The 13,179-nt window shown below is 38.9% G+C and overlaps 1 protein-coding gene across 2 annotated transcripts in view; it reads left to right on the top strand.

The window, feature by feature from the left end:
* The window catches only part of frmd5a (FERM domain containing 5a), a 51,657-nt gene extending 41,254 nt beyond the window's left edge, over nt 1-10,403 (top strand). Inside the window, exons 7-14 of one of the 2 annotated variants that reach the window (XM_072385824.1) lie at nt 709-796; nt 972-1,060; nt 1,679-1,742; nt 1,874-1,956; nt 2,635-2,709; nt 3,685-3,753; nt 3,955-4,061; nt 8,308-10,403. In XM_072385824.1, the coding sequence (XP_072241925.1) occupies nt 709-796; nt 972-1,060; nt 1,679-1,742; nt 1,874-1,956; nt 2,635-2,709; nt 3,685-3,753; nt 3,955-4,061; nt 8,308-8,894 (1,162 nt within the window). In that variant the 3' untranslated portion in view covers nt 8,895-10,403. Of the gene's footprint in view, nt 1-708; nt 797-971; nt 1,061-1,678; nt 1,743-1,864; nt 1,957-2,634; nt 2,710-3,684; nt 3,754-3,954; nt 4,062-8,307 lie in introns of both variants that reach the window. The other variant, XM_072385823.1, reaches the window with a different exon arrangement.
* The last annotated feature ends 2,776 nt before the right edge of the window (nt 10,404-13,179 follow it).

Genomic DNA, 13,179 nt, shown 5'->3' with positions numbered 1-13,179 from the left:
GTGGTTTGCCAACTGTAAATTATTTGAGCAGATAGCAGAGAAAGACCTTCTCCCCTCCACTGTCTACTCATATGATTAAGTTGAGATTGTGGCATTGTGGCGTGTCATTAGTGATGGGTCCTAGCTATAACTAGAAAAGCGGCACACTACATTGGCATAAGTAATCTAATTGAACAGGTCTGTGCAGACAGGCAGACAATTGTGCTGTTTTTACAAACAGCTGTTGCATGGATGTCTGTTTTATTTCATGCACTGAGTAGTCCTAATGATTACTGATTTATTTCATATTGGCTTGTATAAATAAGCCACTGTGATTTCTTGTGTTGGTTAAGGCAAATCTGAGAAAAAGAAAAAAACAAAACAAAAGATGCCTGTTAAATGACACTCGATGAGACATAATAGGGGTGGAATTGCATCAACCAAGTTCAGTTTAGATGCTGACTGACAAGCAGCATGACACTCTGCTGCCCACTTGTGGTTTATTATCTCCTCACCACCAAGTAAGCACAGTGAATACTAACATAAATGATAGATAACCCACATTTAATTAATTTGATCCATTTGTGCATAGTTTTGTTCTTCCTCTTTCAGTCTTTCTAGATTTGTTGATCTTTTTATTGGAAATCAATTAATTTGCGCTTACAAGACATTATCTATTCCATTTTTAATGCTCTTAATGGACTGACACAGGCAATTGCTTTTCCTCAGTGGACAGACACCTGAAACATCAGAGCGAAATTTCCTGCAGAAAGCGCAGATGCTGGAAACATACGGTGTTGATCCACATCCGTGCAAGGTTGGGTGGTGCTTTTCAATTACTGATTAACTGTTTTTAGACAGTGAACATTTCAGTGATATTTCTTTCAGCTGGTATGTTGAGACCGTCATACAGGAAACATAGTACATGCTGAAACATTTGTGCTTTAGTTATATCTAAATGTTGTTGATCATTCTTTAAATGCACCTTTCAGGATGTGTCTGGGAACCCCGCTTTTCTCGCCTTCACGCCATTTGGTTTTGTGGTGCTTCAAGGAAACAAGAGAGTTCATTTTCTCAAATGGTGAGCGAAATGTGTGACATTTTCTTACATGGCCTGAGGACAGCACTCGACTGTTAAAAAATGCAAACAGGCTTCGATAGCTCTAACTTGGCATATATGTGGTGTAAGATAATCAACATGAAAAAAAGCATGTGCATTACAGCTGGTTGTACAGTCACAATCTGCATAGTCCTTCCATCTGCCTCTACCTGTGTCAAGAGCTGGGGGCTGGCATGTTCACAGATGGCTGATTACTGCAGTTAAATTCACTGAAGAAAATAGGAGAGGATAAGGATGCAAGTTTGATACATGACTACTGATATGAAATTTGGGAAATGCTCTATTAATTAATGTACTGAGGAGGTTCCTGTTAACCATATAAAGCCAGCCGTATTATTAAATGTGTTTGCTGTATTTATAATGGCTTTGTTTGTTTTCCTCTGCTGCACAAAGGTTCCCCTCATTCTGCATTCCCTGTCTGCGGGGAATATTATCACTAATATGTTTTGTCAGCTAAACATGGAGCACCGTGACTGTTTATGTGATCTCAAAGTGGTTGTCATGAATATTTAAAGATGCTGTGGCTTTCTGTTTCTGCTTGCTGCGTGTGTAACTGTTACCGTGCTTTCTCCTGCTCAGGAATGAGGTGACCAAACTCAAATTTGAAGGCAAGACTTTCAACGTATATGCAAATCAGAAGGAGGTGAGAGCATGAATTTGTGGATGTATGGAAACAACCTGATCTAATGACCCTGTATGCAGAGTGTGGCTTTGTCTCTCAGTTTGTTATATTGTCCTGCACTCCCTCTTATCTCCAACGTGCAGGACAAAAAGATCATCTTGACATACTTTGCACCCACACCGGAGGCATGCAAGCACCTTTGGAAGTGTGGAGTGGAGAATCAAGCTTTTTACAAGTGAGTCTACTCTCTTGTTTCAGCAGATGCCCCTTTCACCCTGACATCATGTTGTTGTTGTTATCCTCTCTCTATCACTGAGAAGTGTAAGGGAGGTCTACGTCACGGTGCCTTGGCGTCCTTAAAAGCTCTTCCCTTCAGGTTGTTTATCAGCACGAAAACTAGGTGCGGGTGGCTGCTGACCTTTAGTGAATAACTGCACATGGCACGAGGCTGCAATCACTTCAGTGCCCCTTCTGAGATACGGCTTTTCTGCCTCAGCTATTAATAATAGCTCAGGTTCCCCTCTGCTCTCTACATCTCAGGGAAAAGGGACAATAAAAACAAGGAGCGTGTGTAAAAACACAACAGAAAGAAGAAATAGAATGTGTGGCTGAAATGGCAGACTGGTGATGTTCCATCTCTCTGAGATATTATTAAACAGGAAGTATTTAAATTGCAAATACTTCGATAGATCTAATTTGACATATAGGATGCATACAGACTAAGGAGATTACAGATCCCAGTGTTTTCCTTGTTTTGTGAGTCAGAAAACAGAGATTAAATACAAACATACTTCAAATGCATCATCATAATAAGCCCATGTTCTTACAAGAAGTTCAAAACATGTATTTTACTTCCTGTGCCCTCTGCTTAGGTGCACTCAACTGAATTTATTTTCTTTTTCCCTTCAATCAGGCTTGAGAAGTCAAGTCAGGTTCGCACAGTGTCCAGCAGCAACTTGTTCTTCAAGGGCAGCCGTTTCCGATACAGGTAGAGTACACGACAAGGCAGTATGACTGATGACAGGGAGGGGAGGACACTGCAGAAAGCCGTCGGCTGGATACGGAGAGAAGTGTTCCCAGAAGACGTGGCCTCCTGGCCTTCTGTGCTGTAATGTCAGTCTGCCTCTGCCTGGAGGATAGGACTGACACCTCACCAGACAGAAGGCACAGAAGGGGAGTTAGAGGGGACTGATCACATGATGCACATCCACTTTGTGCCAGCTGTAAACCTGTAGTTTGAAAAACCACAGTTCAAGTCTTTGTACTATTCTACTTCAGTTACAATAGGGTTTAGGTTATTAGGTTAAATCCTTACATTCAATTTCTTTTAAATTTTACACAATGTTGGAAACAATTTAGTTCAAAAAGTTGCAGAATTTATTTCCACAGGTTACGAAATATCACTTTGTGGGAATTTTGTTTCTTTGGGTGAATGAAACTGAGCTTGCAGTGTTCATCTCTAACATAGTTGTCTTTTTCTATTGATAATGATGCAGTTTATTTCTATTGCCACTGACTTTGATGTGAAAAGTATTTATTGAAACTAAATTGTTTTGACCAGAATAAATGGTTTCATACCAAAGATATAAACCACCTGGTGGAAAACTTTACACGATGAAATTTATCTGAAGAATATGACAGCAATTGGTTTGATTTAAAGTGCCTGTCAGTCAAAAGTCACGACATTTTCCCAAGTAAGTTACAGACTAAGAGTTTTGAAGAGCAAACCATGATCATTGTTGTGATATATTTTACCTGCGAGTCTGTATGTGCATTTGTCTGACCGGTGGTAATTCGGTTACTCGGAGCTGAATTCACTGGGTTGATTCAATCACGATGCTCATGTACTGTACTCATCCACTGCAGTGATGGTTTGCATAGCATTGGGTGAGAGCATGATGCCTGGTCATGTGTGTGTGTATGTGGAACTCATCCTGAGCATCGTCTCTGTGCTTTACAACAGTGGGCGAGTGGCAAAAGAGGTGATGGAGCAGAGTGCCAAAATCAAACGCGAACCTCCAGAAATACACAGGTAGAGTTGTAAACTGAGGAGAAGTCAGACTGTTTGATCACAATTTTGTTTGATTTCTCTTTTCTCCATTTTTTTAGGCACCAAGCCTAAAAGATGTGTGTGTCGATATCAGCATCGCCTACTAGCTACATTATGACTTAGCTTTGCTTGCAGCTCAGTTCAGTGATATTTTTGTATTTGTGTCTGTTTTTGTCTTTGCAGGGCTGGCCTTGTGCCCAGTAGAAGTTGTCCATCCATCACCCATGGGCCTCGGCTCAGCAGTGTACCGCGCACTCGTCGGAGAGCTGTGCACATATCTATCATGGAGGGTAGGAACTGAGCTTCAACTCTTTCATACATGAAGTTGAGGTTATACAGTGTCAGAAAAACACAGTATTTTTGTTTATTTTCCCTTTTTATGAGTAAACACAATTGGGTATACACTCTTTCATACACATGCTGAAACAAGAGCCATTTGGTAGAGTTCATATCAGAGCGGCTTGCTGCACGTGTGTGTGTCAGTCAGCCTGCCTCACTTCAATGCAGCATTTCAGAGATGTGTAAAAAGTGTTTGTGTTTATGTTGTGTTGACACACTGGCAGCTAAAGTCACTTACTCAGCCCACCTGCAGGCTCCCAGCCCAGAACAGGTGGTGTCTGTGTTTCTGTGAGTGAGATGGACACAGCAGGTGTGCAGTCCTGCTTTGCCGCAGGTAAAATGGTGATATTCGGTCTGACTGCCTTTCAAGTTCGCATTCTTTGTACTGACAGATAAATAGAGGCCAGTAGCAGGTGTATTGTGTATATTTAGGGTCCTTCGCTGTGCGTTCAAAAGAGCCACAAGACTTTCCCACCCCTAGAGTGTGCTGACTGGGTGTCTTACAGCGGTATTAATACCCCAGTTAAAAATAACTGGGGTCTTATGCTCCATGTATGTCATTGACCGGGGTGGGGCCAAACCAGGAGGCCAGTGCTGATGATCATAGCACTGCTTGCAGAAAAACTCTGTTTCACCTCCACGACTGGCAACTAAGCCATAAACTTGTGGCCTGGACTCTGGAAAGGGACCATAAGGACAGGATAGGCACGTGAATGCTGCAGCCATGGTGAAGTGTCTCATCCGAATCACCACCCGGGTGAACGTCCACCTGCGTATGATCAATCACTGCTACCGGGATGTGAAGGTTCGTGTGCTGAGCCTGGGGCCTCGTATGCTGGGCAAGGCCTTGGGCGTCCTGCCTCTCTACCCTGCTCTGACAGGGCACCAGGAGTCAACCAGTGCCAGCCCTCTTCTTGGCACTCCACTGCCCTGTGTCCAAACCAGCACCCCTCCAGGTAAACTTCTCAAAGCCAACAAGGAGTGGTCTTTGCACTTTCAAATTAGTCTCTGGCCTATTTATGTTTGCAGGAAGAGAGAAATACTATTCCTCTGGCTGTCTATGCCTCAGGGGCACTGGACATGTTTTTTAAATTTTTCCGTGTGATGCTTTTAGTGGAGAGCATTTGATTGTTTTGGATTTGAAAAGTTATATTTGGTTCCAGCTCTTATATTTCCAGGGGTATGGTTGTTTATTTGTTGTATGCAATTCTTTTTAAGTTAAGTTTTGCTATAGTGTTTTAACTTAAGCTCTGAATATGAAAAAAAAAAGCAAGTTAAATAAGTGATTTTTTTTCTTCTTGAAGTCTTGCTTTTGTAAGCAATATGTAGGATTAGCTGAGGGAGATCAACTTTGAGTAAAGATGGCCGCTGACACCCATCTGGCCTACATGTCTCCTTCTTTTCACTTGACGAGAGCTTCTTGTCAGCAGAGGCTTTGGTGGTGGACATAATCTCCCCTACTTTTCCAACAAATATTAAGTCCTTTTCATGATTCGCTTGCTCATCAAAAGCTGAATTTTAATTCTGTGTCTTTGTAGTGAAGGTGTAATGTTGCTGCTCTGACTCTCTGGAGAATGTGATATCGTCAGCAATGTGCTCAACCATTACTCGTCTTTAATGACATGTACACTGTAGAGTGTCTCGTGTGCTGTACTATCGCTTGTGTTGCAGAATAGACACCTCAGCTGTATCTCAGGCATGTCTTAGAAATGTTGCTGAATATTCGTTGGTAGGGTTGAGTGAAGGTGAACTTGAACATAATTCAGGTATTAAGACGTATATCTTTTAATGAGTTGAATGTAATAAAAAGCAGTTAAGGCAGACACCCAATAACTACAGTGTAATTCCTCTCCCTCTTTCATTGTTTTCTATCTGTTATTATTCATGCCGTAGCATTTCATAATTATATACATTGAAAAGAGAAATCTCCAAAAGCACTTTTAGCTATTTTGTCTATGAAGAGTCAATCCAGTGCTCTTTCATTTTTTATTGATTTTTCTATATTTTCTATACATTCATCTATTTATTTGGTGCAGTTTACTTTCAAATCCTGCCAGTACTTCTGTATACATGCATTTTCATGCATCCACCAGTGTCTTGTTATTAAAACTACTATTATTTGGTCGACCACTTGCATTATATAGCTTATTTTGCTCCTTGTCAAATACGTATTTGTATTTTTGGCGTTGAAAAGCCACATTTAAGTGATTTGACAAGGTTTCCTCATGAATCAGTTTGAATGGAGGAAATGAGCGTTCCTTTTCAATCCTTTAATGGAAAACAATTAAACAAGTTTAAAGTCTAATATCTGAAGAGATGTCACTATGATTTGAGATGAGCACATAGAAAGCGCTCAATAAAAAAGAAGATCTTGGTAATTTTATTAGTAAGCATGGCTTGATTTTATTTTTTTTTCTTAAATGACCAGCCAAGCACACTTCTTACTGGCTTTGTATGCTCTGCTCTAGTTCTTTTGGCTACAGATGGGAGATGTTCTTTCATTTGTGATGATAGTCTTCACATCAGTTTGAGTGCTTTCTGTGTGATGACCGTTTGACTCTGGGGAAAGCATGATCAGATTGCGGCTGTCAAAATGGAGACTGTATGTCTGCACTCTGTAACAGACCTTTACTGGACAAACGGCCATGGGAACCTCTCGTACCAGAACTACTTTACAGAGTAACACCACACTGTCCTCATCAGGGACGGCATTCAAAGAGTTTACAATGCAGTGGTCTTCGCTTTGAAAAATGAAACAAGAAAATACTATTTTAGAATTATGACATTTTGTTAAAAGTAGGTCTTTGTAAAGAAAAAAGTCACTTGCAAAGCTTCTTAGCCTTCAAGAGAGCTGCTACGGCAACTCTTAAGAGTGAGGTGGAGGATTTTCAAGAGGCTTAGGGGGGTCTCTTGGACACCTATTCAGACAACTTCATTAATCCCTTTGGGTAATTCATTTGTACCTTCCCAGTCCACACATTCAGCTCTAACAAACATCAACCTAACTGTTAAAATGTCAGATGTAGCACAAATAAAGGACATGGTATGGGACAAGTTACGATCAAATAGAAGCAATAAAGTAATGGCAACAGAGAAAAAAACATACATTTAGCAAATAAAGCAAATAAAAAAACAAAGTTCTATAAATCTCAAAGACAGCAGAGGTTTCAGTTGGGAATTGTCTTGGTTGAGCAGCCTAAAACATTCATGAAGATATGAATAATTAAGCAGAGGAGAAAATGTTGCACAGAAAATGGGGAGAAATATTATCCAAATGCTAAATTGAGCATTCTTGTGTGTGAATGATGTAATTACAGATGTGCTCACATCTCCTAACCAATGCAATAACACCACAAATTAAATTAACCACTAAAACCAGCATATTCAGCAATGGGAAATATAAAAAAGTGCATCAGTCATTACTTTCACCTAAAATAGTTATTTCACTCATCAATTAATTGAGCTGAATGTAGTTAGCTGTATTGTTGTACATGTGCAGGGCTAAAACAAAGATTTTATTTTATAACTGAAGAAGGAGCCAAAGAGCAACAAATACAAATAAATAAAATACTCGTGTTATTTTTGACAAACATAAGGAAGTAAATATCTATGTGCATGTGAATTTTCAATCATTCTTGATTTATATCCAACTATCATGAAACCAAAACCCTTGGTAATGGTGTTGCTTTGGAGTAAAATGGAATGACAAAACACAGAAAATAAATTGATAGCTATAAAGTAGTAACATTAATTACATTAATGTAGTAACATTAAACCTGGCAAAGCTAAATTGAAATAAGCATTGATTGCAGTTAATGAATGAGCCCATGTGGAATGTAGAATAGTGACAAGTGTGAATATGTGTACAGCTGTGTAGCAAATAGAGCATTATAATGCACTGGGATGGACATGTCCCTCATAAACCATCACTGCACTGGGCCACTGATTTATCAAGTTCGTTACATAGGTATCCCGTCTCTTATTAAAACAATAAAAGCATCAATAAAAAGTTTCTTAAATCACTCCTTAGATCGGACACAGTGATAGAATTTTTAGGGTTAATAAGGAGTTTTCTTATTCACAAACACACTCTGTATGTTTATGTATAAGGCCACAGATCCTACCGGTAATCTTTAATTGAGCTGTACAATGTGCATAATATTGCTATCTATCCCCCCCCTTTCCCTTCTGAACCAGGTCTGGAGTCCCTGCGTGACAGTGCCCACTCTACACCAGTGCGTTCAGTGTCCCATGGGGAGTCCTTCATGCCACGCTCCCGGAGTCAGGCCACAGATGCCAGCGATGGGGTGGCAGTTATCTCGGATGAGGCCTATAGTCCATCTGACAGTGTCCTCCCCACTCCAGTGGCCGAGCACAGCATGGAGCTGGCCGTGTCTCGCCAAATCAATGGGGCGCCCTGCAGCATTGAAGAGGAGAAGGAGTCGGAGGCGGGCACGCCCCCCCGTGGGGATGGGGGTGATTTTGGTGTGGACAGTAGATCTGCACAGGAGGGTGCAGGGGGGGATTCAGCCCTCAGCGAGGTGGAACAGGTGAATAAGTTTGTCTTAAGTGTCCTGCGTTTGCTCCTTGTGACCATTGGACTCCTCTTTGTCTTGCTTCTACTTCTCATCATCCTCACCGAGTCAGACCTTGACATTGCATTTTTAAGTGATATCCGCCAGACCCCCGAATTTGAGCAGTTCCATTATGAATACTTTTGTCCCCTCAGGCGGTGGTTTGCCTGCAAGCTCCGTTGGGTGGGCGGGTTGCTCATTAACAAGTGAGAGTGCGGTCGTAGAGTCTCGTTTGCGCTCGTTTGGGGGTCTGAGATGCCGGTTAGGACTTCGGAGGGATGGAGGGCAGCCTCGTCCTAACCATGAACCCTGCTTCTCTCCTCCTCCTCCTGCTGACAAACAGCTTGGACCACTCCTGGTAACATCGGGCCAGGATCTCTCAATCCTCCCCTCCCCTCTCCTCCACTTTAAGTTGCCCCACCCTCCACCAAGCACCTCCATGTTTCGCTTATGTTCTATTTTACATATTCCCCCCCCCCCACAAAGCCTGGAGACTTTTTTCGTTTTTTTCGTTTTTGCATTTTTTAAAAATCATTTGAAGCATTTTATGTTTTCAAATAACACAAAAGAAAAAAAAAATCAAAGAACTGAAGAATTACAAACTGTTCGTTTAACAGAAGATTCTGTTGCAACAGACGAATGTTGCCTTCATCTATTATTTATCACGTTCAAACATATATTTGCATAAGAGCAGGAGGAGCGTTAATGAATGGTAATCAAGGAAGTTGATTTGTTTCAAAGAGATGGAGGTAAGTTATGTTAGAGTTGAGTCAAAAGGCCATCTGGAGTCAAAGATGAATAATACGTGTTGATTCATCCCACTGAGAAGACAAACGGTGGCTTAACTTCATAAGAAAGAGAAGAACAGTGTGATGGGAAAAATAGAGAAGGTTCATGAAACAGTAAAAACAGACGGGGTGATTACCAAATGCCTTTTTTTGAAAAGATATTGATGACTGTTTAGAAACTTTTTGGATTGTTTAAGACAATTAGAATTCAGCATACAGTTGCATACAAGGTCAGCTGATGAAGATCAAGTAGTTTTTCTGATATTTTATAAGGATACAGCGATATAAAGCAGTAGTGATATGTGTCCTGGTAGTGTCTGATGCAGTTAGAGAATTGCTCACGAAGAGCAAAGATTCACTGGCACCAATAGATAATAGCCTCGATAGATGTGCAATGCTGATATGGTTTTAATGATTAATTACTTTGAATGTGCTCATTTCTTCAGTTGTTCTGTTATTTCTCCAATTCTCCAATTAAGTTGATTTGCATTTTTTCATCAAATTGAAATACGATGAATTTCAATTATTTCTTTTTATGAAGAGTTTAATCTATTTTGGTTTCCTATCCACCTTGCTCTTAGATTTATGTATCATACTATATTATTACTGCTAGATTAAGAGTAATGATGTACTTTTTGTACAGATTAGTTTGTTTCCTAATATATATTGACAGTTTTTTCCATGTATATTTTAATAGAGCTGAAATGTTATTTTGTTATTGAAGATTAAATTATACCTTTTTTAGCGCTGTGTTTCAAGTGAGGACAGAAGCATTTATGGAAAAATGTGGGGAAATGGGTTGAAAAAACAGCTTTTATCCAGATCCACTCACCAGTGATCACACCTCCCACCACTCCACCAGCACTTAGTCAGCCTTCAGTGTACGTACGCGTTAATGATCATCTTCAGTATGTACTCATGTCAAAAGAAATATCTGTATGTATTAGTACAGTGTCACAAAATATCCAAAAATACATGTTTCTATTAACTTTAATATGTTTCGTTTTACTTGAAGAAGGCGGTGAGGTGACTGAGAGCCTGACCAGCTTAAACAACAGACTGACAAACACACTCTTCTAATGGCCTAACTTCCAGCTAAAAGCTCATTTGACGATACACAAGACAGAACTAGGGCTAAACTGATCAGTCATTGGTTGACAGAAATTAACTGGCAGCTATTTTCAAAAATGAACATTGAACACTTGCATATGTCATTGTCAAGTTCAGGTGTTACATTGAGAGGATTTTATTTTTCTCAGCATTTTAAATGATCATATTTTGGGCTGTTGGTAAAATAAAAATAATTTTGAAACTTGGTAACAGGGAATTTACCGTGAATTGATTTGAGGAAAAGAGAAGATCGATAACGGAAACAGTTACAGCCTGAAACTAAACTGAAGACAAACTATAATAGATACTGTAACTATGACATTTTTTTTTTTACATATATTGTGCACTTTCTTCCCTGTATTTTCATAGTTTCAAAACAGTATGTATGTGTATATAAAAGAAATATATATATATATATATATATATATATATATATATATATATATATATATATATATATACTTATATATATATATATATATATACTTATATATATATATATATATATATATATATATATATATATATATACTTATATATATATATATATATATATACTTATATATATATATATATACTTATATATATATATATATATATATATATATATATATATATATACTTATATATATATATATATATATATATACTTATATACTTATATATATATATATATATATATATATATATATATATATATATATATATATATATATATATATATATATATATATATATATATATATATATATATATATATATATATATATATATATATATATATATATACATATATATATATATATATATATACATATATATATATATATATATATACATATATATATATATATATATACATACATACATACATACATACATATCGGGCATATCTGCAGCGAGTATATTTCTTCCAGTTCATATTTCGGTCAGGTTCTGGAATCATCTGCCTCACAGCTCCTGGGAGCAATAACTATCATGACTGCTGGTTTCTGGGTAAAACCTGTTTTTTTTTATATTGCATGTCTACCTTCTGCACAAAGTGCAGGTGTAAGTTTTAGTGTGTCTATGTGTAGGAATGGAAACAAGGTTTGAGGTGATAGTGGTGTATGTTTAGACAGGGCAGATCAAAGCTGAGAGGGAAGAACAAGCAAGAAAAGCGAATGGCTTCAGGCACAGAAGACTGGGGGATTTAACACTATAACTTGGGAATGGAGGGTACTTTGTGACTCATTAATCTAATGGCTGTACAGGGTTTGTTTTCTTTCTTTTTGTACCAACAAATCCCCCTGCAGCTGCTCCATTGAAGGCCTGATGGTGCTACTTTTCTGTGTGCTCCTGTGTAATCCGAGCCCATCGGTCCCCAGCTAAGCTGTAGTCCCGACAATAGAGTAGCATGCACAGTGGTGTTGTGGCTGGATCCACTCCTGTAGCTCATTATGTTTTACAAACCACGGTTATCTCTGGTGAAGGCAGAACCATGCTGGATGAAATCTAAAATCATTCGAGCTACACTGGCAAAGACTCCTGTCGTCCATATGGTGTAGGAGCTTAATTTTTTAGATCCAGTAAACCGCAGATGCGAAGATGAAGCACATTTTTCCCAACAAGGGGTGAAGCAGAGTGGGATGGTTTATGTTTTTGGTGTTTCATGCTCGATGTTTATTACACCTCCTCTGACATCGGTATGACTAATCAGGCTGGGATGTTGGACATGTTTTAAAAGTCTGTCTGCAAAGGTGTTTCTTTGACATTTATCAGCATTATGTAGCTTCAGTGGTCTCTCTCTCTCTCTCTCTGAGCATGCAACATTTTCATTTCTTTTTTAAAGACAGCATTATTCAAGGAGCAATAACCAGCTGTAAGAGCAAAATGATGTGATTTACAAACTTGTCTATGAAGATAAACTGTTGAATAATGTTTGATAGGTCAAATGTGTTCGCTGTGTTTCTAGAAAAGCACTTACCACGTTGCTGCTGTGATGACTCCTATGATGATGCGACCACTGAGTTACCATTGCATTCAGTAATAACATTTCTTTTATAAAACGCAGAATCAATTTACATTACAAGATCTCTTGTGTGGGTGTTCTGCTGTTTTCTTTGCTGGTTCATCATCAAATGAGATTGCTCCATGTGCCTGGATCCTATCCTACAATTACCAAAGTGTCAAAGATGAAGGAATGGAGACGCATCCCTTTGAGCTTCAGACCTTTCCATCTTTAATTCCCTGATGCGAAGAGGGACGACAATGACTGAAAATGTTTGGAAGGAACACCAGGCAGCCCAAAATCTCTTCAGTTTGTCTTGGGAAGTTTCCTGTGACGAACCTTGAACATTTGCTGTGTCATGTTTACGTGTTTAGTTTATTTCATTTTTATCCTTTTTCTGAGCAGAAGATGGCTAAAAGGTTTGGCCAGATCTGTCATCGCTGCTGATCTAGTATTACCATCAGTGGTTTATCAAACAAATCGGCTCATCTGTACTTGAAGAGACACAATCTTTCAAATATGCGATGCACTGGATGACAAAATATTGATCTTATTTAAATATAAAAGAACCGGGATGGACTCTATGACTAATGCCTGTATGGTTTGA

The sequence above is a fragment of the Leuresthes tenuis genome, unplaced genomic scaffold (assembly GCF_036924035.1).
Source record: "Leuresthes tenuis unplaced genomic scaffold, fLeuTen1.0.hap1 SCAF_5, whole genome shotgun sequence".
NCBI classification, from domain to species: domain Eukaryota; kingdom Metazoa; phylum Chordata; class Actinopteri; order Atheriniformes; family Atherinopsidae; genus Leuresthes; species Leuresthes tenuis.
The sequence above is the reverse complement of the archived record's forward strand: the minus strand, read 5'-3'. Positions and strand labels throughout refer to the sequence as shown.